We start from the raw sequence: 26,162 nt of genomic DNA, 5'->3' as shown, positions 1-26,162 counted from the left end.
ACACACAGAAGCAGAGCCTAAATTCGATCTGTATTTGTTTATTAAACTCAAAACAACTAAGCAGACGTTCTGTGTTACTTTGTCCTAAAAAAGCTGAAAATTCCCCATTATAGACTTTTTTATGAATTTCACAGCTTCCTGTGTGTGAGGTGTAAAAATGAAGATGGCATGGATTCCTCCTCCTTGAACTCTATTTACACTCCATTAACCTGCCACGTGTTTACACAAAGCAAGAACAAACCACACCAATAACACAAACTCACACGCACAACTTGTGTCTTCTAACATTCCAACACATCCGTAAAACCAGCAGCTGTAATGAAGACTTCAGGATAAGTGAAGAAGAAGAGAGAAAATGAGGACACGCTTCAGGTATGGACTTCTTTAATTTCTCTACTATTGAATGATTCATGGAGATTCAATTCTAAGACTTTTGTGGGAAACAAACATTGTTTGCTCAGGCTTGGGCTTATCTCTGATCATTTGTAGAATTTGCTATTTTTAGAATTTTATAAGTATTATTTATAATGATATAATATATATAAAAGTATTTTTTTTTATCACGAGCATTATTGTCAAATTTTTTGTATTCGAAGTGCACTTTATATCTGTGTATTGGGCAAAGAAAAAAATATGGAGGTTTGTTTTATATGAATATATATATATATATATATATATATATATATATATATATATATATATATATATATATATATATATATATATATATATATAAAACAATTTATCATTTTAAAAAGTAAAGAAAGGCTTATTTTGTGAAACAATATTATTAAACATTTGTATCAAAGCATCAAAATTCATTATAATGGCACATTTTTGTTTGACCATTATTATTACAAATATAAATAAATTAATTATTAAATAAATTAATTATTACATTATTAAATAAATAAATAAATAAATAAATGAATGAATGAATGAATAAATAAATAAAAACGAGATAGAAATTAAAACCTTTAAAGCAACACAATATTCACGACGTCCTTTTTTAAAAATAATTAAATAATCACTTAACATTTGTTTTACTGATGCACAAGTCTCAAATCGAGCACCAAAATCCGCCATGATGCGCACATCCGCAAATTAAAACCGTCCGTGTGGAAACAAAGAAAAAGTTCCGTTAGTGTCCTGATGATTTACGTAATAAAAATAAATAAATCTGAATTACTTTAAAGCGTTTACAAGAATATCTTCATGCTCTATCTTGAGTTCGGTTTAACTAATATTAAACATGGACAAAGCATCAATATTTGTCCATGGCCATGTTGATTAAAGCATTAAAAACTTAAAGTATTAATTTAAGGTACATTTAGAACAGATACAAATGTGCGATTAAGTTGCGATTAAATATTTTTAGCGACAGCCCTGATTTATCGATCTTGGTCAAACGTATTTTTACCTTTTTTATTATCTATCTTTTCCTTTCCTAACTGAACCTAAGCAGGACAGCCGGGGAATCTGTGCTAAAAAGTGAAGTATTTTACTCCTAACCCTTAAAATGGATTTAAAATATTTCTTGTAAATAATATTTTTTATATTTGTATAAAATATAACATAGAGCTGCTTTCTGCACTGCTTTTTGCACATCTTACAGTCAGGTTTCCACAAACCTTTTGTCTATATAGTGTAGGTAGATGGTTAGACAGTCTGGCACATTTTTAAGGTTAGAAATGGGGATTAGTTTTAAAAAAATATATTAAAAAATTAATAAAATGTGGTTTAATGGTCTATTTAACGTAAAATATATAGATTAGTTTTTTCCCCTCACAATTAAAAATTGTGAAAAAAAAATTCTCTGCTAGTAAATTTATTAAATTCAATTAAATATAAAATAATTTAATTAAAAGTTTTCTGAAAAATACTTACATTAAATTTTATTCAATAAACAAGAATAATAATAACAATAATTAAAAAAAGAAAAACAAGGAATAATGAAAATATGTTTTTCAGGTTAAACCACTGGAAATAAATAAAACATTTTGTCAAAAAATTGTTTAATGACTATTTAATTGTATACAAACTTCATTGCAAAAGTATACAAACTGGAATCTTTACTTGTGATGAGAATCAATGCTCTAGAAATGATAGGACTTATGTGCAGTCGATCTTCCTTCATGTGTCTGATGTTATCTAGTTGACTTTTTGTCCTGTTTAAAGTGGAATGCTGTCAGCGTGGTTTGCGTGATCTCCTCCTCCTGCGGTCCCTCTCTATTTAAGTGCTTGCCTTTAGAGTCAGAGCTGCTGGCGTTCCTTCACACAGCCTGCAGGAGAGAACCGGGATTCCCTGAAGTGTCCAAACATCACAGCAGGAAACACTGAAGGTGACATTTATTCTCTTTATTTACAAAAAGAAAAGTATAAAAAAAGAAAAAAAGTTCAATAGTGAAAAGGTGTTGGATTTTGGAGTAGAAGGTCGAGAAGTTTATGTTTTAGTATCACAAAAGTGACACTTCTGGGTCCTCGAACAAGCCCCTCAACTACTATATAAACTTTGCACCGTGCTGTTTCTTTATTATTGTTTTTTTTATTTCCCAGTTAAAATTTCTTTCAGAGTTTTATGTTGAAACGTCTCTAAGATTTGCTGAAACGTCGTTCTATTCCTTCTACACAACGACTGTAAGGTACCTTACTTACTGATTGTATCTTACTGCAAGCATTGCGTGAGTAAAATCCTAATATCCATTTGTCAATCAAACCAGTATGACATTCAATCTTTTAAAACATCGCAGGAATGCTATCTGTGGAATGTTACAATTTAAGTGTGTTTTCACACACCGCTTTATTCAGCAGCACAAAAGTCAAGAGAACCTGAGCATGCGATAGGTCAAGCGAGATGCTGTATCACGTACTTGTTAATATTTTGAATTAAATGACATCTTTCGAACCTGTTATACATTTCCTTAAATTTGTTCACGAGCAAGAGGATTTTATTTTACATCATTTTGTACTCAGTGCTTGTTTCTCCTGCTTGTCCTCAATTTGTCTAGAGATAAAAAAGAACCAAAAAAGGAGATTCATTTTTTAAATTAATTTATTTATTTTTTGTAAATGACCACCAATTGGATTGCATGTAAAAGATGTTTTCGTACCTGGAAAAATCCCAAACGTGAAAGCAGTGTAATGTTCTGATAAAGTTATCTGTTCGCTGAGAATAAATTAGGACATAATCCAAACCGAGTGCCAAATTACAGGAAAAATGGGGAAAAATAGTAACTGAGGTGATCTAAATGTAATATAAGCATTCATAATATTAGGTTGAAGGGAGTTATGACGTTAAAGACTGAAAAACAATATTTAAATTATCATTTTAAAATGCACCATGTGGCTGTTTTTGACCATTTTTGTACCTGATGATAAATGAAAACTCTAACAATAAACATCTTTGTACATTCAAATAAATGCATTTAGTCTTAAGGTTGCGCATACTTTTGCATTCATACGAGGAATTTCAGCCATAAATGATCTTATTTTTTAACTGCTACATTTATTCTATATCTTTGCAGAGCGACAGCCTCATGAGATGGAGGTTTCACAGAATCATATCCGCATTCACGTGATCGAGGACGTGGGCCAGAATGGGACGTCTCGAAATCAAGTCATTACTAAAGATCCGGTCTCGCAGCAGCATGGAGCCACTGTGAGCTTCCACAACATCCAGTACAATGTGACAATAAAGAGTAGGTCATGTAAGAAGAAGAGCATCACTAAGGACATCTTGGTAGAGCTTAAGTGAGTCTAATCTTGTGCTTATCTTATTTAATAATATTATTAATAATCATAATTGAAAACAGCGCTTTCACCTCTACTTGGTGAACCACACATTCACAGACTTTAGCCAAAAGGCATCAAGGGTGATTTGAAATTTCCCTCATAATGTGTATGTTATGATCCTGGACAGTGGTGGAATTCGTTAAGTGTAAGATGAAAGCTTGAGATTGATGCATGTTGTTACTTTTGACCAGTAGGTGGCAAGAATTTTGTTGTGTAGCCTTGGGTCATGGTCTTGAAGACGCTTTCCAAGTTTCGTGACATATGTAGCTGACGCAGTACACAGTAAAATTAGACGACGTTCCTCCAGAACCCTGTTGCTACATTAAACAACATAGAGTGACATCACTCTATGTTGCTACATAACAGAACACAGAGCTAAGGATTAAAGTAAATTATACAAAATAGTGCCGACCAGTAAAACTAAGACGTTCCTCCAGAACCCTGTTGCTACATTAAACAACATAGAGTGACATCACTCTATGTTGCTACATAACAGAACACAGAGCTAAGGATTAAAGTAAATTATACAAAATAGTGCCGACCAGTAAAACTACTGTATAATATGTACAGTACGGAGTGCAAAATAAAGAACTATAAACAAGAGTTTACTTGTAAACGGGAACACAATGTTGTGCAAAAACGTCAATAGGAGCAATCAGGAGGTGCAAAAACAGCATGTGGACAGTATGATATGATTAATATATTATAATATGGGTGGTGCTGAGGACATGGATGTGTACAAAGTTAAGTTAAATGAGTATTGAGTGTGTGTTGAGTTCGGGTTGTAACAGTTCAATAACACACAAAGTCATTACGTTGATGCAACCTTTATTAGACGTAAACTGAATGGAGAATTTAAAGTTGATTTCTTTAAAATCTTACTCAAAATTTCAATTTCAATCAAATGTTACCAAATTTGGTGTTTTGAGAAGTGGTAGAAAATGTATTGGAATTTTTTTTTATCGAATTAGGCAGAAATTGACACCATTAGACGTTGAATTCAGGGTGTTAAACTCATCCAGATTCAGGGAATTCACTGATCCCTGGCTTCTTAAAACAATAAACTTCAATGGTGGAGCTTTTGCAGCCATCAGCCCAAATTTGGTCAGAATGTTCCTTAGACCCTCAACAATCAGTGTGCCAAATTTTTCCAGATTGGTCGATGAAAGGCTGTAGACCAGCCTAAGCATTCACTTTACAATAATGTAAAAACAATGGGTTGCTCACTTCCATAAATAAGCAAGTGATAATTGTGGGAAGTGCTAGCTCAGTGGTTTAGATGTTAGACTTCTGATCTGAATTCAAATCCCAGAGCCACCAAGCTGCCACCGGTCCATTGAGCAACGATTTTCACAGCTGTTTAATTGTATAAATGAGATGATTTTAAGGGCAAATTTCAAAATGCCATAACTATCCTCGTGCTCTAACTTATGTAACTTGTTGGCAAAAAAGTAAACACGTGACCTATCACAACAAATATCATCTCTGTGTGACTCTTCGCTTTTGATCCCACATCTGATAAGAGCAACTCCAGTATGACTGGTATTTTATCTATAGCTTTAGCTAATAAAATAACCTCTGGCTTATAAAAATAATCTTCACGTTACATATTCTGCTAGTTGGGTTTCTTCACAGAGTACTGGATACACTTAACTTACACGTGCACTCACATCTTCACTGAAGTCCAGTTCACTCTTGACTCAGTCAAACAAGTTACCGTGAGGAGTTTTCAATGTCCTTCAGTGCCATTCTGGGTTTTTTGATTTCCTCCTACATTCGAAATAAATGGACTGCAGTCACTAACTGTATGCCTACACCATTAGCTGTATAGTGGACATGCAATAAATGGACATTCGGTGCAACCCAGATGAGGATGGGTTCCCTCTTGAATCTGGTTCTTCTCAAGGGTTCTTTCTTATGCCATTTTAGGGAGTTTTTTTCTTGCCACAGTCGCCACCGGCTTGCTCATCAGAGACAAACTTACACTTATAAAAAACATATTAATTTTTTATCACCACATTATCTGTGTAAAGCTACTTTGAGAAAATGTTTATTGTTAAAAGCATTGAATTGAATTGAATAGTAGACTTACCAAATAAACCTATACTATATGGTCAAAGTTTTATGCACATCTCACCATTACGATTGTTCTTCTTCTTTGCTACAACTTTTACACTTTTCTGGGAAGACTTTCCACTAGATTTTGTAGAATGGCTGTGGGAATTTTTGATCATTTAGTCACAAGAGTGTTAGTAAGATCAGGCTCTGGTGTAGAGTGAGGAGGTGTTCCAGGGTTTTTCTACTCCAATCTAAGCAAAAGATATGTTAAATTTGTGTCTATAGGCATTGTCATGCTGGAACAAATTTGGGTCTCTTAGTTCCTCCAGTATACAGAGACACTCTGAACAATAATGTACTTAAAAATGTATAGTAATAGTTGTAAAAAGAACAATGAATGTGATGGACAGGAGTTATATAGTGTATAATGCGGTTTTCTTATATGTACTTAGTCATGAAAGAAATGTGGCCTCAGGCACTTAAAAATAAAAATGCATACATTTTGACATGTTCTTAACATTACCGTAAATTCCTTTAAAATGAGCGACTTGTGTTGATCTGTTTTTCTTCACAGCGGAATCATGAAACCTGGTTTAAATGCAATTTTAGGCCCCACAGGATGTGGCAAATCTTCGTGAGTACCAACATAAATCACACTTTCAATTTCAGCTGAAGAAACTTACCTCGGATAGACAATTTTTCACTTTTAGTATGACGATTTTTGAATTGGAAATTGTTACACGTTACAACTTTCTATTTTTATTCTCAAATGAATAACATTCTATTATAAAGGTAAAGTTCAGGTATGTGAACTAGAAAATATTTACAAAACCTTTTAAAAGGAGATGGAAATGTGTGAACTTTTTCAAATAAACTTCTTTAAAATATGTAGTAGTAGAAAATGTATTCCAGAAGTAGCCAAAAATAAATAAATAAATCTAATTAGGCTGAAATTAACGTCAGGACTTTGAACTTGTCCTGATCCAATGAAATGAAGGATGCCTGATGTTGAAGACATGGTTAAATACGATTAGTCATGTTATGAGATAAAATAAATGCATTATCCTTTACTATCCTCATAACGAGATAAGTGATACACACCTTATACACACCTTTATCTTTTGCCCGTTTCCCCCCTACTCTTTTCCTCTTTTTCTGAATTGGGCTCCTGAGGGTTTTTTTTTGTCATCTGTCATTTTAACTTGGATTCAGTTCTCCTTACTGACTTGATGTCACCCAACCCCGACTCTCCTTTCTGAGTTAATGAGTGAGGGAACTTCTCCAGGTGGTGGGTGCACACTGCCAGGTTCATCAACCATGACATGACATCATAATTGACATGACCGTGCAAATGAGCAGTAAACAACATCAACAACAAACAAAAAAAACAATCAATATATTTATTTATTTTATTTATACATGGACGCCCCGTGCCAGCCTCCGGCAAGATGGTCGCCTGCCCATGTCGCCTAAATCCGCCACTGCCAAGCGGCAATCAAAAAAAATTGTTCACTTCTCACATTTTAAACAAGCAGGTGAATATTGTGGAAAGCTCAGTGGTGAAACTGGATTTTTTTCTCCATATGTTGACGAACACAATAAAGCCATTTGTCTTCTTACCATTAATAACATTTCTTTATCTGTTTTACGCTCTCATATGTCCTTCTGCTATACTTCATTGTTTGTACTGTTAAGAAATATGATTTATTTAATACTTATTGTATGTGCCGATCGTTTCTGTTGTGTCATGTTCAGATTTTTGGATGTGCTTGCAGCGAGGAAGGATCCCTCAGGTCTTTCTGGTGAAGTCCTAATCGATGGAGCTCCACAGCCATCCAACTTTAAATGCCTTACTGGCTACGTTGTACAGGTACAACCAAACACAGTGACTTCACTGGTTAAAAAAAAAACCAAGGAATTTCAGAGGAATTTGCATAAATGGTCTTCAATTGATCTGATGTTTCTTATTATAAGAATATATTATATGGTCTTGACATATCAGAATGAATGCTTTCTGAAAATAATTGCTAGAAGCACCATGAAATTAGTTAAAATTACAAATAGTTTTAATGAGGCAGGTCAGGTCAACTTTATCTATAAAGCTTTACTTATTTAAAAAAAAAAAAAATGGAAACGCAAATCTCCCTTGGAAAGTCCACATATTAAACGCACTGATTTAATCCTGTTAACTGCCTTAAAGCCGGAACTACTCTCAGTGTTGCTGTTACAGAAAATGAATCCATATCTCCCTATTAATCAGTTCAATACAATACAACAATTCGACATTGTCGTGGTATAATGAGAAATACCAGCTATATGAGGTGGTATCATAAGGTTTCGAAACTAGCTTTGTTCACAAGAAAGTACTTTATTTATCTACATTACACACTATCACCTTCAAAAAAGTCCTTTTACACAGCAATACAGAGCTTCCAGTTTTCCTGCTACTATTCGTGCAGGATCTCCACAATGGGTCAAAACGGTGACCTTTGAGCTGGATCTTCATCTTTGGAAAGAATAGGGTGGGTACAGAAGAGAGATCATGTGTGGAGAGTTTGGTGACAGAATAGCAGTCGTGAATACGCACATGGGCAGAACAGCACCATTTGCACAGCTTCCGATGTACAGACAGTGATGTATTATGGCACACTGACTTCTGAAGGTCGGTGCTCCCTGTGACTGTGCGTGCAGCTTTGTGCTGCCATCTGGTGGCGTGTTACAAAACTAGTGTCGAAACCTTTTGATACCATCTAGCGTTAGACGATATTCTGTGCATATAGATTATTTTCACATGTGATGTTTGTGTGGACAGGACGATGTGGTGATGGGCACTTTGACCGTGAGGGAGAATCTGCACTTCTCGGCCGCACTCCGCCTTTCATCCTCTGTAAAACAGAAAGAAAAAGAGGCCAGAGTCAATCATCTCATTTTAGAGTTAGGCCTCAGTAAAGTTGCAGACAGAAGGGTATTCCACACACACATTCATTGTACTCATTCAATTCAATTCTATTTTAACAATGGACACTGTGACAAAACAATATATTTACAGCAATATATACATTTAGTATATACATTTTAAATGTGTAAAAATTATCCACTGATGAGCAAACCAGAGGCAACAGTGGTGAGGAGAAACTCCCTGAGAACATATGAGGAAAAAAAAGGGGACCCATCTTTATCCTGGTGACTTCCCTTTTATAACTTCTATAACTTTATAGTCAAAAAGTGCAGTTTAAAAGTGTAACCAGAAAATTAATTATAGTTTAAACATACAATATAAATACATCTCTGAATAGAGTTCTTTTCAATTTGAGACCACTTGCTGCTGCTGAGGATGGCTCCCCATGAACAGTCTACAGATCCATGAGGTTACTTTGAACATGAGATGGATTTTGAATGTAATTAATATTAAATATTGAGATAAGCTACAATGGCTCAGGTTAAGAGGAGCCTGGAGAGGTGGGGGTATGTGCTGGAGAGCAGGGGAATGAAAGTCAGTAGGAGTAAGACAGAGTACATGTGTGTGAAAGAGAGGGAGGGCAGTGGAGTGGTGCGGTGCAGCTGCAGGGAGACGAGGTGGAGAAGGTGAAGGAGTTCAGGAACCTGGGGTCAACAGTGCAAAGTAATGGAGAGTGTGTTAGAGAAGTAAAGAAAAAAGTGCAGGCAGGATGGAGTGGGTGGAGAAGAGTGATAGCAGGAGTGATTTGTGATAGAAGAGTATCTGCAAGAGTGAAAGGGAAAGTTTATAGGACTGTGGTGAGACCTGCGATGTTGTATGGTTTAGAGACAGTGGCATTGAGTAAAAGACAGGAGGTGGAGCTGGAGGTAGCAGAGCTGAAGATGTTGAGGTTTTCGTTGGGAGTGATGAGGATAGACAGGATTAGAAACGAGTTTATTAGAGGGACAGTGCATGTACGACGTTTTAAAGACAAGGTGAGAGAAGTGAGATTGAGATGGTTTGGACATGTGCAGACATGGGGTATATCGGTAGGAGAATGCTGAGGATGGAGCCACTAGGGGGAAGGAAAAGATGAAGACCAAGGAGGAGGTTTATGGATGTGGTGAGAGAAGACATGTAGGTAGTTGGTTTGAAAGAGGCAGATGTAGAGGACAGGGGGGTATGGAGACGGATGATACGCTGTGGCGCCCCCTAATGGAAGAAGCCGAAAGAAGAAGAAGAAGAAGAATATAAGCTACAATGGCTATACTACATTTGCCAGTAACAGTTTTTGCATTCAAGTATCCATCAGTGAACTGTTGATAACCTCTACAATGATGGAACAGTAATGACATTTGGTCACCCAGATGTGAATGGGTTCCTTTTTGAGTCTGGATTTTCTCAAGGTTTCTTCCTCATACCTCATATCTCAGAGAGCTTTTCCTTGCCACAGCCACCACTGGCTTATTCATTAGGGATAAACATATAAAGAATAAGCATCACTGATGTATACATTCAAAAGTAATATTCGTAATCTATTTAATCGGGTGAAGCTGCTTTAGGATTGTTAAAAGTGATATACAAATCAAGTTGAATTGAAAATGAAATCTGTTTTGTTTGTGTTCACTGATGGAGACATGAGCAATAAAGTCTTTGTGGTAATGTAGAGTATGTGAATAAATCTTGTTAAGATAAATATGTGGGATTGAAAGTTAATATTTACTATTAACATGTGGAGAATCCTGACACTTTTCTTAACTGATAAACAAATCATTTGTCAGATTTTGATTTAGAATGATCATTATATTACTGCACAATGGTAGATTCCCTGCATGCTTCGTGATTTACAATGCCATGCCGTTGATCGTTCAGGTGGGCACTCAGCTGATTCGTGGCATCTCTGGAGGTGAACGAAAGAGGACTAGCATCGGCATGGAGATGATCATTGACCCCTCTGTACTGTTCCTGGATGAACCCACTACAGGCCTGGATGCCAGCACCGCCAACTCTGTTCTGCTGCTGCTTAAAAGGTCAGCGGCCATGCTGCTTCTCCTCACTGCTAACAGAAACACGGTCAGAAACACCACACTCTTTTAAAAATGCTGATTTCTCAATACTGATTGGTTGGTAGATGGTACATTGTCTAGAACTTCAAGTCTGTCTTTAGTTCAGGTGGCAAGACAAGTCATATTTTATATTAATCCATTTGCGTGGATACATTATTGTCCATACAGTAACAACATTCACGAATGAAGCTAATAATAATAATAATGATTATCCCTTAATAATTGGCAGTTTCTAGTACTAAGACATGCACTGTATTGCCAAAAGTTTGCAGACACTTGGTCATAAGTACTAATTGTGCTTATGAAGCATCCCATTTCACATTTAGTCCTGAATTGCTCTTATAACTCCCTCCACTCTTCTGGGAAGATGTTTCACTAGATTTTGGAGTGTGCTTGTGGACATTAGTGTTCATCAGAAACAAGGGTGTTAGTAAAGTCAGATACTGATGTAGGTGAGGTGAGGAGGCCTGGGGTGCAGTCAGCGTTCCAATTCATCACAAAGGTGTTCAGTAGGGATGAGATCAGAGCTCAGAGCATGCTACTCAAGATCTTCCACTCTAAGCCATGTAAACCAGATCTTCAAGGGGCTCACTTTGTGCAAGGGGCATCGCCATGCTGGAACAGGTTTGGGTTTCTAAGTTTAAGTAAACGCTTAATTTTATTATAGCGCATCCAAAGACGTCTTGTACAATTGTGCGTCTTCAGATTTGTGGCTTCAGTTTGCAGAAGAACCACATATAGTAGGAAAGGTCAGGTGACCCAATACTTTCGTCCATACAGAGTATATAAAACTTATCTTGTGCCTGGTGTTCGGGGCTCTGTACTGCCGGCTTGGCAGTAAAAGTTCAAAAAGTATATGGCTTGGATGTAAGGGATATAGAATGATCTAGAAAGTCCTTTTACTCACCCTGGATGTTGAAGTTCTTGAAGGGTGTTTAGAGAAGCACCAATAATTCTTTCAGCCATTTGAACCATCCTTTGTAGTCATATATGTAAATAGTAGGAATGAAACATTTTGGACACACTATAGGAAAATAATCTCACACAGTAAAGTTGGATCATTAGTACATGATTGTGTTGTTTGATTAGTTATGCAGGTTGTGTTCTATTTTCCTGTCTTCAGAATGGCCAAAAATGGACATACCATTATAATGTCCATCCACCAGCCACGCTATTCCATCTACCAGCTCTTTGACAACCTCACACTGCTGGTCAGTGGCAAACAAGTCTACCATGGACCTGCCCATGATGCACTGGACTACTTCGCAAACATTGGTACACTCGGATTGGTATACACATGTCCGCAAAACATATATGGAGTTGGTCAAAGATGGCAAAAGTAGACACATACACAAATCCTTCACTCAAGTAGAAGTAGAGATACTCGTGTTTTAAAAGTCTCTGGTAAAAGTTGAAGTTCTGACTACACTTTTTCACTCCAGTTAAAGTAAAGAATTTTGGGCTCTGACATGTACTTAAGTAAAAAGTAGACATTACTACCACCTGTTTTAGTGTCACACAGGTAACTGGACCTCGCGTCATATTAACCTTTAATCGGTCCTTGGGGTCTATTTGACCCCAATCGAATTTTCCTTAATAAAAAAAAGGGTTCCCTTCATCTGAGTGGAATAATATTTTGTGACTTTTCCTAAATAATCTATCTATACACACACAAAAAAACTGGGCTTGATTCGGTTGTTCTGAAGGTATGTAAAAAATTTTTTTACACTTCTGGTCTTCGGGGTCAATATGACCCCACATTGAAATGAATGGGAAATGTGAAAAAAACTCAATATTTTTTCTTCATTTGTCAAAAAAAAAATCTATAAATCCAGCATAAATCAGAAATTTAGATCATCATTTAAGTGATTTTTTCATAAAAAATTAATATTTCATATGCAAGCTTATGGTGTAGTTGAGGAATTGTGTGGTAAATAGGTACAAAAGTACTTCATATCTCCCAAAACACAGCATTAATGAATAGATGAGAAGTAAACAAAAAAATATATATATTATTTGTATAATTAAAAATGTATATTTTTTGTATAATTTCTCTATCAATTGTTGGGGTCATATAGACCCCAAAGACCAGATTTGTAAACAGGAAACGAAGACCTTATGAGGGTTAATATATCAATATAAAAGGAAGCTCAAAGCTCCATCCTGATAATCTATGGTGGCCTGTAGAGTCTATAAAATTACTAATCAGGGGCCAATCCAAACACAAACAAGCATTCCTAACCAGGTCAGTTTTCCAAATGGGTTTTTTCTCGAACACTTAATATTTTTTTCCAGCAGTTGTAGCATAAACCATTATTTTTGATCATATTCTATTATTGTTACAGGGTTTTTTGACATGTACAGGAAAAAATTCGACCACTGCACATTTAAATATTTGGAAAAGAAGTATATATACATTGGTGACATTTTTTGTAGCTAGTTAATGTCCATTTATATATTCAAATGATTGATTTTAGAAGCAATGAATGGTGAAGAGTAATAAATGATACTTGGACTCTCCCAGATTTATGATGTTTGCTTTTGATATTATATTCCAGGTTTTGTTTGTGAACCCCATAACAACCCAGCAGATTTCTTCCTGGATGTCATTAATGGAGACTCTATAGCTACGACTATGGACAGGCTGCAGAAAGGAGAAGGTATTTATTAACATTTCACAAATGCTGTTCCTGTAAGTGTTGTAGTGGCTAGTTTTAAAACAATTTTACAAATTCAGTAACAAAGTTAAAACATCAATCAAAAGGAATAGACTTAGTGTAGAATCCAGTGTTGTGATGTCAAAGAATTAGGCTTTATTTCAGCAGAAACAAAATTGGGCAGTTCTGTAGAAGTACTCCAAAACATAGTAAATGCAAAGCCTTTTTATATTCTTTAAAACAATCTAGGTAACGCCCATCTTTTTTATTGGTCAACCTTTACCTCATCTTCTTCTTCTTCTTCTTTTTCTTTTGGCTGCTCCCTTTAGGGGTCGCCACAGCTGATCATCCGTCTCCATACCCCCCTGTCCTCTACATCTTTTTCAACCCAACTACCTGCATGTCTTCCCTCACCACATCTATAAACCGCCTACTTGGTCTTCATCTTTTCCTCCTTCCTGGTGGCTCCATCTTTAGCATTCTCCTACCGATATACCCCATGTCCCTCCTCGGCACATGTCCAAACCATCTCAATCTCACCTTCCTCGCCTTCACCGAAACGTCCTACATGCACTGTCCCTATAATAAACTCGTTTCTAATCCTGTCCATCGTCGTCACTCCCAATGAAAACCTCAACATCTTCAACTCTGCTACCTTCAGCTCCACCTCCTGTCTTTTACGTTACCTCTTCCACCACCATTAGCTTAAAATAACTAGAACCTTTTTTTAAAGACATAATGGTTGAAACACATGATGGATCTTATTCATCTGTATTCTATAAAAAGTAGCAAACAAAAGAAAAATGATCATGGTACAGACCCTGGCCCATGCATGACCTCCTAACATGAAGTCACTGCACCAAAACACCTGCTTGCGATGAACTGATGCTTTCACACACTTTTACACATGAATCATCTGAATATACTAGTTGTTTAAATACATTAGTCACTTTCTTTGGATATACTAATTACAAAAATACTATTTACAAAAAAGGTTAAAAGGTAAAATTATCAAAAGACTAAATTTTCCAAGTACACAGAGTAAAAAGTACTATAGTGTGACTTGGCCATCAGCAGAAAACAGCATTATTCTGTAGCTTATTTAGGGGCACTGCGCCAATAGGCATGAGTTTGATTCACAAAGACCATGATATCTTGAATCATAGCCAAATTCTGCCTGTGGTCTACCACTATAACTTTGAGTTTCCTTCTCTAATGCTTGATTGTCAGGTTTTGTAATGCTTTGGAAGGGGCTCAACAGAGAAATAATCCAAAATGCTGGAATAATTAGATTATTGAGTACTAACAAAGACTTTTTTATGCCATATTATAATTAGGCCCTCATGTAACTGTCAATATTTTTATATTTGAAGAACTTTGTTCTCAACGTCCAACTATTGTTCACTTTTTTTTCTTGCAACTAATCAGTGACCCCCATTGTTCCCACCAAGGATTTACTGATTATCCTGGTCCCAATGACCAATCACTAACTGCCATTATTCGCATAATCAATCACTGACTGCAATTGTTCCCAGTGACCAATCACACATTGCTTTTGTTCCTAGTGAAAAATCATTGACCACCACTGATCCCCACAACCAATCACTGATCAGAAATCCTAATTTATTATGAATATGTAAACATATTTTTTTCTTGTCCCAAAGGCATTTTTTTTTACATACTCTATTAATTTCTATTCTAATAATTCTATTCTATGACCCTGCGATAAAGATCTAGAGCTGGATGATTCGGACACAAAGCAGAGCATTGAAGAGCGGCTGGTGGAGGAATACAGAAAAAGCATCTATGCTCAGGAAACCAAGGCTGAACTGGAGTGTATCTTAAGGGGCAAAGATTACAGCACCAAGCCCAAGTCCCGCACCATCACTTACAATTGCGGTTTCTTCCATCAGCTAAACTGGGTCACGAAGAGAACGTTCCGGAACCTGATGCTAAACCCTCAGACCTCTATTGCCCAGGTTTGAATGTTCATCATGTGGATAAATCTTTAAAGTGTATTTTTGATGTTACATCAATATTTTCAAAGCTGCATCGATCTTTCCATTTACCGTAATTTCCGGACTATTAAGCGCACCCAAATATAAGCCGCACGCACTGAATTTTACAAAGATTTTTATTTTGAACATAAATACGCCGCACCTGTCTATAAGCCGCAGGTGTCAACATTGAAACTAATGAACTTTACACAGGCTTTAACGAAAGACAGTGTCTGTTACAACGGCTTGTATCTAAACAGTAGCCTACCAAGAAAGTCATTGTTCACTGTCTTCCTATTTCTCTCGGGAGTTTATCTTTTGGCATCATCGTGTGTTAAAAAAATACGTTTTTTCTCCCGATGCCGTGCAGCTCAGAACACAGGTGAAGTGCGTTTTTTCATGCCCGGTTGTTTTCAGAAAGGTTCAAAGAGTGTGAAAAAAGTAGCGGCTTATAGTCCGGAAAATACGGTACAGAAACTTAATCTGGACTAAAGAAAGACTTGCCTTTGAAATGTAATATATGTAGCATAGGCAAGGGATGTATGAATGAGAAGATTGTAGGCATTTAATGAAAGATAGAGTCTTATATATTGATAATATATTGCAGTATGGATATTCCTAGTCTTAGATTATCACTAGACAATCATAATACTTGCTTGTCCAATATACTTTATTGAAGTACTGATTCTTTTGGCATATTTATTTGCTTTCTCTCTCTCTCTCTCTCTCTCTCGCTCTCTCTCGCTCTCTCTCTCTCTCTCTCTCTCTCTCTCTCTCTCTCTCTCTCTCTCTCTCTCTCTCTCTATATATATATATATATATATATATATATATATATATATATATATATATATATATATATATATATACAGTGCCTTGCGAAAGTATTCGGCCCCCTTAAACTTTGCGACCTTTTGCCACATTTCAGGCTTCAAACATAAAGATATAAAACTGTATTTTTTTGTGAAGAATCAACAACAAGTGGGACACAATCATGGAACGAAATTTATTGAATATTTCAAACTTTTTTAACAAATAAAAAACTGAAAAATTTGGCGTACAAAATTATTCAGCCCCCTTAATTTAATACTTTGTAGCGGCACCTTTTGCTGCGATTACAGCTGTAAGTCGCTTGGGGTATGTCTCTATCAGTTTTGCACATCGAGAGAAATTTTTGCCCATTCCTCCTTGCGAAACAGCTCGAGCTCAGGTTGGATGGAGAGCATTTGTGAACAGCAGTTTTCAGTTCTTTCCACAGATTCTCGATTGGATTCAGGTCTGGACTTTGACTTGGCCATTCTAACACCTGGATATGTTTATTTGTGAACCATTCCATTGTAGATTTTGCTTTATGTTTTGGATCATTGTCTTGTTGGAAGACAAATCTCCGTCCCAGTCTCAGGTCTTTTGCAGACTCCATCAGGTTTTCTTCCAGAATGGTCCTGTATTTGGCTCCATCCATCTTCCCATCAATTTTAACCATCTTTTCTGTCCCTGCTGAAGAAAAGCAGGCCCAAACCATGATGCTGCCACCACCATGTTTGACAGTGGGGATGGTGTGTTCAGGGTGATGAGCTGTGTTGCTTTTACGCCAAACATAACGTTTTGCATTGTTGCCATTTTGGTTTCATCTGACCAGAGCACCTTCTTCCACATGTTTGGTGTGTCTCCCAGGTGGCTTGTGGCAAACTTTAAACGACACTTTTTATGGATATCTTTAAGAAATGGCTTCTTCTTGCCACTCTTCTATAAAGGCCAGATTTGTGCAGTATACGACTGATTGTTGTCCTATGGACAGTGTCTCCCACCTCAGCTGTAGATCTCTGCAGTTCATCCAAAGTGATCATGGGCCTCTTGGCTGCATCTCTGATCAGTCTTCTCCTTGTATGAGCTAAAAGTTTAGAGGGACGGCCAGGTCTTGGTAGATTTGCAGTGGTCTGATACTCCTTCCATTTCAATATTATCGCTTGCACAGTGCTCCTTGGGATGTTTAAAGCTTGGGAAATCTTTTTGTATCCAAATCCGGCATTAAACTTCTCCACAACAGTATCTCGGACCTGCCTGGTGTGTCTTGTTCTTCATGATGCTCTCTGCGCTTTAAACGGACCTCTGAGACTATCACAGTGCAGGTGCATTTATACGGAGACTTGATTACACACAGGTGGATTCTATTTATCATCATTAGTCATTAAGGTTAACATTGGATCATTCAGAGATCCTCACTGAACTTCTGGAGAGAGTTTGCTGCACTGAAAGTAAAGGGGCTGAATAATTTTGCATGCCCAATTTTTCAGTTTTTTATTTGTTAAAAAAGTTTAAAATATCCAATAAATTTTGTTCCACTTCATGATTGTGTCCCACTTGTTGTTGATTCTTCACCGAAAATTACAGTTTTATATCTTTATGTTTGAAGCCTGAAATGTGGCAAAAGGTTCGCAAAGTTCAAGGGGGCCGAATACTTTCGCAAGTCACTCTATATATATAATTTTTTGATCAGGTCTTTACAAGAGTAACATCTTATTTCTTAGAATATATATTAGGGCTCAAGTATTTTTCTCCATAGCAATTTCATTTAAATGCTTTATTCCTCATTTTTTTAAATAAAAAGAATACATTTATTACATATACTGTACTCATTTACCAATACACTCCTAGCAACCAATTCATTTCTTGCCTTTTTAAATATTTTTTAAAGCTTTTCTTCCTTACTGGGACATTACATGCTCATTAGCCACCAAACGCGCCACAGAAACTTCGCTTTAAGAATTATTAACACTTAACCAGTCCCAGATAATTGAGGCTAATGCTATGAGGTACGTAGCCAGCTAAGTTAAGCGGATTGCCAGCTTTCTTTCTTGAAGTGATACAACATGTGCTACGCTGTGGAAGAATAGCTGGGGCAGAGCTGGACAAAGCCAGAACAACACTCACCTGACTGTGTGACTTCCACATACAGAGAACAGGCCTTTGGAGATAGATTAACTTAGCTGTTCACTTTGGGAATGCTTTTGTTCCACCAAGTCAGCATTTATAATTCTTCAGGGGATTACTGCTCCAAGCTTTCAGGTTTATTCTCATACTTTCTTTTCATATGCTAGTCCTAATGTGCAGGGATTTATTATTCTCACACTGTTTTTTTACTTCATACATGCCTGGTTTTTCTATGAGTTGAACACTTACTCTGTGCACACCCTACAGTTGGCAGTGACAATTATCATGGCACTCATTGTTGGCGCCATTTTCTTTGGAGCGAAAGACAACCAGAGCGGCATACAGAACAGGTAAATGAAGTGATGCTAGCACTTGCAATCACCCTTACTCACTACACTGGCATCCGTAAGCAATGTAATAAAGGTCTAGGAGTTTAGAGGAGACTGGATGCCCAAGGGGAGCCCACTAAATAAGAACTGTGCTGAGAAACCTGGATTATTGTCTCCAGCATGGGCCCAAATATCCTACTGCCATTTAAATCCTTTAACACCTGGTTAGCCTGCAATGTTACAAACAGAGTTCAAGATGTTCAGACGAGTTTATTATAGGGACAGCACGTGTAGGACATTTTGAAAACAAGGTGAGGAAGGTGAGATTGAGATGGTTTGGACATGTTTAGAGGATGGGACATGGGGTATATCGGTAGAAGAATTCTGAAGGATGGAGCCACCAGGAAGGAGGAAAAGAGGAAGACCAAGGAGGAGGTTTATGGATGTGGTGAAGGAAGACATGCAGGTAGTTGGTTTAAAAGAGATGGATGTAGAGGACAGGGGGTATGAAGTGAGGATAAACCGTCCTACTTTTAAACAGTATGTGCAGCATTCATAGTGCACAGTCTACTTGTTACCATGTGCAATATTATACCACCAAGCTAACAATCCTGCAGCCCATTAGCAACACCCTTAACCCCATACTTGCTCGATTGTATGCGTGAGATAAATGTAAGTCGCTCTGGATAAGGACGTCTATTGAAAGATTTCCATTTTTCATCGGTTGTTGTCTGAGTAGGTCCTGGTTTTCGGCATCAGAACTGCAGTTACATTTTAATGCTACTCAGGAATCTAGCAGACTCAGAGTAATTGCATACATAAGCTTTTATATAAATGTGTGTGGTCAAACAGAATTTACAAGTTAAATAGTGCTTTGATCCATTAAAACTTGAAACTTGGCTGCTTTCCAGTTCTCTAGAATCAGTTTATGAACAAAACACACCCAAACACATGCACACATCTCACTGACAGACAAAGAGTAAGAGATAAATAGTATAATATTAGATAAATAGCATTGCCACTTCACAGCTTCGGGGTCCACGGTTCGATCTTGATCTCAGTTTACTGTCTGTCGAGTGTTTCTGGGGTTGGTGGTATAAATCAGACTGAGAAAATGTGCTGCACCTTAAATACATCGTGCAGTTCTTGTAGTATAAATCTGCATCATGAGCCACCTATATATAAACAGCTGTGTGCTTGACAGGCTATGGAGGGTTTTTATACTTTATACGCTATATGAACAAAAGTATTGGAACACCTGACTTTTCCAGCCATGTGTGGTTCTTCCCCAAAACTGAAAATTGGAGGCATGCATAACTATAAACTTTCTTTCGGCTTCTCCCATTAGGGGTCGCCACAGCGGACCATCCGCATGTTTGATTTGGCACGTTTTTAGTGGATCTAGTGGAACATCTTCCCAGAAAAATGGAGGGTAATGATAAAAGCAAATCGGAACTAACTGTGGAAGGCTTTTGGCAATATAGTGCATTATATGCAGGGTGAGCAAAAAAAAAGAGCTCCACTGATCTCTTATGAACCTCCACCTTATCATTTGTCAATGATAATGAGCCTGGACCTTGTGCAGTCTCACATTTGCTTAATGTCATGAGGAGTCAGCATATATGTATGAGCCTGTACTAAGGTATACTGTACATATCTTTAATTATGTGACATTTTGCTTTCAGGTTTGGAGCTCTGTTCTTCATCACCACTAACCAGTGTTTCAGTACATTGTCAGCTGCGGAGCTTTTCATCACGGAGAGAAAGCTCTTCATGTATGTGCGATGTTCACGCCACTGTCGCTGTGCAGATCTTTGCCTGCTTCATTTAGCAGTGATTTAAATGAGATACAATCCTGACATTCTTCCATTGCTTGTTTCAGACATGAATACACCAGTGGCTACTACAGAGTGTCGGTGTACTTCCTGTCCAAGATCCTGTCCGACATCATCACTCTGCGCACGATCCCTGCTGTGGTCTTCACCTGTATCGTCTATTTTATGATTGGTAAGAAATCGAGCCGGCGATAGATTTCGATGTTGTATACTTTTTAAAATGTCTTCTCATGACGGCCCTGTGCGTGTATGTGTGTGTGTGTGTGTGTGTGTGTGTGTGTGTGTGTGTGTGTGTGTGTGTGTGTGTGTGTAGGATTTAAGCTTGACGCCGCCGCATTCTTCATATTCATGTTCACAGTGATTTTAGTGGCATACACAGCCACAGCTATGACCATGGCTATCTCTGCTGGTCAGTCTGTTGTGGCGATCGCAAATATCTTTATGACAATCATCTTTGTTTTCATGATGGTAAGTGTACAAAATGTATTACTGACTAATCAAACCCGCTTACAAACATCGTTCTTTATATCCTTTTTAGTTGTTTTTTAAAACTTTACACACAGAGCCTTTAACTAACTGTAAGACCCTGGTTCTTGTAGATCTTCTCTGGTCTGCTGGTGAATCTGGAAAGTGTCATGGCTTGGCTTGCCTGGCTTAAGTACCTGAGCATCCCACATTACGGACTTACGGTAACGATCATACAGTGAACATGAAATGCAGCGCTTCATATTTACCTCCACTGCCTCACACAGCTTCAGATGCTCTGCCCACTGGATTGAGATTCAAAGATTTGACACTTTTCTAGCCACAAGCTTCAGAGCTGCAATCTGGTTGGCTGTTTTTACTTGCACTGTACTTGTACATTTGTGTGCTGGTTTCTAGTAGGAAAACAAACTACTGAGCACAATGACAACAGTCAATTACTGGTTAGTTTTAAAGGGCTGTATTTTTGCGTTATTGTAGTGATGGGTCGTTCATGAACGATTCGTTCATTTTGAACGAGTCTTGAATGTGATTCAGAAGAATGAGTAGTCTCAAGGATTGATTCGTTTATTTTTTACTGTACACGCATTGCAAACTCGGGTCATTCGCAGTAGTTCGTTCTTTTCTCTTCTTTTCATCACTTCTGTACTCTATTTTTTCTTTTATGAACACTTTTAACAAAGAACTTTCTCTTACACTTACTTACTTTTTTTAAAGTAGGGGTTTATATTATCCTACTTTAGCCTGTGAGAATATTGTATTGTTAAAGCTGCAATTAAGCTTCTATCAGACGAAAAGCAAAGACTATGGGCACTCATCAACTCTGACCAAGACAAAATGGTTTTTAACTTATGGAAAACATTGTAGGTTTTGTTTGTTGGTGCTTGGACTTTCTAGTGAATCTACGAATGCATTATTACGCTCATCTCATTAAATTCTCATTTCCTAATATTCGTTTGCCGGAATGTTCGTTCAAAAATATCAATTCAAAGACGGAAGGCCTTTGCGTTAAGATGATGCTGTTGATGTCGATGATGTGTTTCAACAGGCTTTGGAGATCAATGAGTTTGTGGGATTGACATTTTGTGGGAATCTTTCAGACCAACTAATATCCAACAACACTCAAGGAATCATGTATGTAAAACACATGACAGTGTGAACACATGCAGCACACATACGCAGTCAGTTTCCATGTGAGTGCTGTTGTACCAGCAATCTGTCAGCCGCAATATTTCCAATCAGACTAAAAATCTTTCACAGCTGGTTTTTATATCTCTTGAGCTTCATGTCAAAGAAGCAGAACACAATACTGGCACTCCCATATCCAAGGGTAAAATGTTTGTAAATTAATTTTTATGGTTTATACCTCTGACATTGGACAATGATAAAAAATATAAAATTGCTTGTCATTTTTTATTATTAACGTTGTTAATATTATTTACATTCGTGAGCATTAGCTGTTCAAATTTTTTCAAACAATTTTAGATAAAATGCCTGCTTTTAAAATATATAAAAATCAGATAGAATAAATCTTATGAATGCAATACACCTTTTTATTATTTTAATTAGTTTGAGTAATCGATTAAATAGGCACAAAATAAATTCAATAAATTAAATAGTTTACATTTGTTAGACCACATTTGGGTTATAAAGAAGGGGCATAAGTGTGTATGTTTTTTACATTTAAAATTAAATATTCCAAACTTTTACATTTTCTACCTAACTTTTCTACTTAATTCAGCATGCTATAACAAATGTCTGCTTTTAGGAAACTCATAATAATAATTTTATTTATTTATTCATAAATTAATTCCTTACTTCCATCCATTCTTCATTCATTCGATCCATCGATATCCAGAGTTGTCAGGAATTTTACCCCTTAAAGAGGCTGGCGTTAAAAAAAATGCAGATGAAGAAAGTTAGTGGCAGCCATTTTCCAGATTCCTGGATCGAGTAGCCAAAATTACACTGCGCTCAAAGTGAGAGATGGAGACGAAACAAACTCGCGGTCCTCCGTTTAATATGTTGGTGAAGGGAACTCAGATTTGAACTCTGTTAAACTAGTGTTGCGTTCGGTACACATGTGCACCATACCGAAATTCCTGTATCGAAACGGTTCGGCATGAATACGTGTACCTTTACACCCCTAGTGATTACATTTCAGTGTAGCACAACTGCATCTGAGTGCTGCATTTCATGTTTTCCTTTTATGTAATTCATGACTCGCACTTTCCCCATAACAAATAAATGTACACTTCAGTGTTAGGGGTGTAACGGTACACGTATTCATACTCATAATTTATCTGTACAGGGCTTTCGGTTCGGTACACGTGTGTACCGAATTCAATTATTTTTACTTGCGGAACATCTGAGTTCAAATCTGTTTTCTCTCAGGAACGTATTAAGTGGCGGACTGCAAGGTTGTTTAGTCTCCGGCTCGCACTATGAGTGTATTTTTTATCATTATTAAACGCAAAAACATGCACAACAATGGCAGGGGTATAAGGAAACTAGAGTTCGTACAGTGTCACTGTAGCTAACACAGAAGTGACTAGCGGCTAACACTAGCGATATGGATTCTTTAAAATTTTATGTCCAGCTGCAAGAATTTCTCTAAAAAGGAGAAAAACATGATAATTGTTAAAGTATGTTGAATTAAGTAGAACAGTTTAGATTATATCTTTAGAAAAAACTGATGTGTGTGTAAAACACACATCTGTATTAACCAAATGGGGTCTAACAAATGTAAAATATTAAATTTTTCCATTTATTTCATTTCATTTAAATCAATTTAATTTATGCCAATGTAATCAAAATAATAGTGTATTGCATTAATTTGATTTATTATATTTAATTTTTTATAAAATATAATAAAATATAATTTATTAATTATTTAACCACCAGGCATTTTATTTAAAATTGTTTTAAAAATGTTAACTGTTGATGTTTCCAAAATGTTATTGATAATAAACTGAGATAATTAAAGACCACAAGCAAGTTTATGTTTTGTGTTTCTTCCCCCCAACTGTTCTGAAATTACCGACCCATGACTAAAAATCAGAACGGTGAATTTTGTGTACCGTTACACCAGTGTTCATTGTTATATACATTTTTTATGGAGCTTCTTAAAAAAGCAAACTGAAAAAAAAATGTTTTGTACTCACAGTTGCACAGGAGAGCAACATCTGCAGGCCCAAGGGATCGACTACTCTACATGGGGCTTATGGAAAAACCACTTGGCCATGATGATTATGACCATTATATTTCTCATCATCACCTACATCAAGCTCAGGTTCATGCGCAAGTTCTCCTAAGGGCTGAGAACGCTGTTCCTTTGACTTAATTGTGGAACTGCAACATGGAGAGTTGCCAGGTTGAGACCTACAGCTCGGAAGATTCCACGTTTGGTCGAATTGCCAAAAGTTGTTTAGAATAATGAAGGACTGAAACAGATATTTAATTTTTAATGACATGAACAGCTACTACAGGTGGCGGCTAAATTAATCACACAAAATATATGCTTTTTTTGCGTCGATTCGAAATAATGTCTTAATTCAACTGTAGTCAAATGAACATAATTGTAAATAATGAAAGTGATTCAGGTTTTCTTTTTATATTTACTTTGTATTGTGGACTTTTTACGTTCTATTCATGTTCCATTCCACTTTCATTAACTTTCATGTTACGTTCCACACAAATCTATTTTAAAGTTTATACCCAGATTATACCATTTTAACAAAACAGTATATTCACATGCAATTACTTTATGTATGTGAGCACAATATTAACCAAACCAATTTAATCCTGCACTTCAAAGCAGACTGATGTGTTTTCATGTGGCCTTTTAATCCCTCAGTCACACAGACAATTCACTTAGACTCACCCTTTCACCCAAAATCCATCAAGAATAGCTGTTAAAGCTTCTCTGTTCCATGCCTAAGGTGCACCAATCAAATCTGTTGAGGTGATCGTTGACTCTTGAGGATCATGGGTCACTGATTATTTGAATTTTTTGGGTCTGGTAGTAGTACTATCATTGCCTAGTGATGAAGATATGGACTATTTAGGGTGTTGGAGGCAAATGTAAGTGGAAGCTCAGTGGTTAGGATGTTAGACTTTTGCTCACAAATCCCAGGGCCACCAAACTGAGACCAAGCAAGGGCCCAGCAGTGCCAGGTTTTATAAACAGGGTATTAGGGCATTTGCCAAAACGTATTAAATGTAGTAGCTGGTAGCTCAGTGGATGTCTGGTGCTCCAATCCTAGTACCACCAAACTGCCACTCCTGGGCCCTTGAGCATGGCCCTCACTTACTCAGTTGTATAAATGTGATCATTGTAAGTTGCCCTGGATGAGATCATCTGCCAAATGGTTACAATTAAAGATGGCAGGTGTTTTGGTGCTGTCTTTAACCATCTCCGAATTGATACATTTATTTTTAAATGTCCTTTAGTTTAATTGTAACCTTTTTATCTCACTTTCATATCACATACCCTGCTGTAGACATCAGTTTCCATCCAAGGAAGACCAGTCATTTATAGGTAAGAGTTTTACTGATGTACATGAGCTTCCATGCTACATGCTCTCAGTTCCATAATTCTCTAGTTGAGATGAGCTATAATATGATAGTGTAACACCCAGATGTATTTTTGCCTATTAAAGCAAAGATGTGTTCATTTCCACCATTATCACTGTGGACTAAATAGCAGAGAAGATCTTACTGTCATTGTGGGTAGCTGTTGACTGAAGTGTGGTTTAATGCATTCTTTGACCAGCCAATCACATTTGTATTTACAGCTCTGTCTGTTTCTACATAGTCTCTTTCTTCTATTGGCTTGAGGAAAAACTCTTCTTCATTATCTCCTCCCTCTCTCTCTCTCTAATTTGGATCTACCTGATTCATCCCAATGGCGTACCTCTGGATGGAATTGGAGACCATTGTATGTAGCTGAGGATGGATCCACATGACTAAAGATCCACTGAGCAACTCAAGAACTATGAAGATAGATAATATAATTATTCATATAAAGAGTCTACTACAATGGCTTAGGATTGCAGTTTGCACGAATAGTTCTGC

At 36.9% G+C, this 26,162-nt stretch overlaps 2 protein-coding genes across 3 annotated transcripts in view; both read left to right on the top strand.

The window, feature by feature from the left end:
* Window positions 1–26,162, top strand: part of inpp4b (inositol polyphosphate-4-phosphatase type II B) — a 765,675-nt gene that overhangs the window by 727,574 nt on the left and 11,939 nt on the right. The gene's annotated exons all lie outside the window — the stretch shown is intronic.
* abcg2d (ATP binding cassette subfamily G member 2 (JR blood group)) lies at window positions 122–24,743 on the top strand. The gene is made up of 17 exons (XM_083538726.1): window positions 122–372; window positions 2,179–2,342; window positions 3,525–3,750; window positions 6,425–6,484; window positions 7,606–7,720; window positions 8,663–8,815; window positions 10,661–10,818; window positions 11,978–12,129; window positions 13,413–13,514; window positions 15,243–15,490; window positions 18,707–18,789; window positions 20,454–20,543; window positions 20,651–20,775; window positions 20,917–21,071; window positions 21,203–21,292; window positions 22,135–22,220; window positions 24,253–24,743. The coding sequence occupies exons 3-17, from the start codon at window positions 3,542–3,544 to the stop codon at window positions 24,398–24,400; spliced, it is 1,974 nt and encodes a 657-aa protein (XP_083394852.1). The 5' UTR covers window positions 122–372; window positions 2,179–2,342; window positions 3,525–3,541; the 3' UTR covers window positions 24,401–24,743.

Source organism: Silurus aristotelis, assembly GCF_946808225.1.
Source record: "Silurus aristotelis genome assembly, chromosome: 4".
Taxonomy (NCBI): Eukaryota; Metazoa; Chordata; class Actinopteri; order Siluriformes; family Siluridae; genus Silurus; species Silurus aristotelis.
The sequence above is the reverse complement of the archived record's forward strand: the minus strand, read 5'-3'. Positions and strand labels throughout refer to the sequence as shown.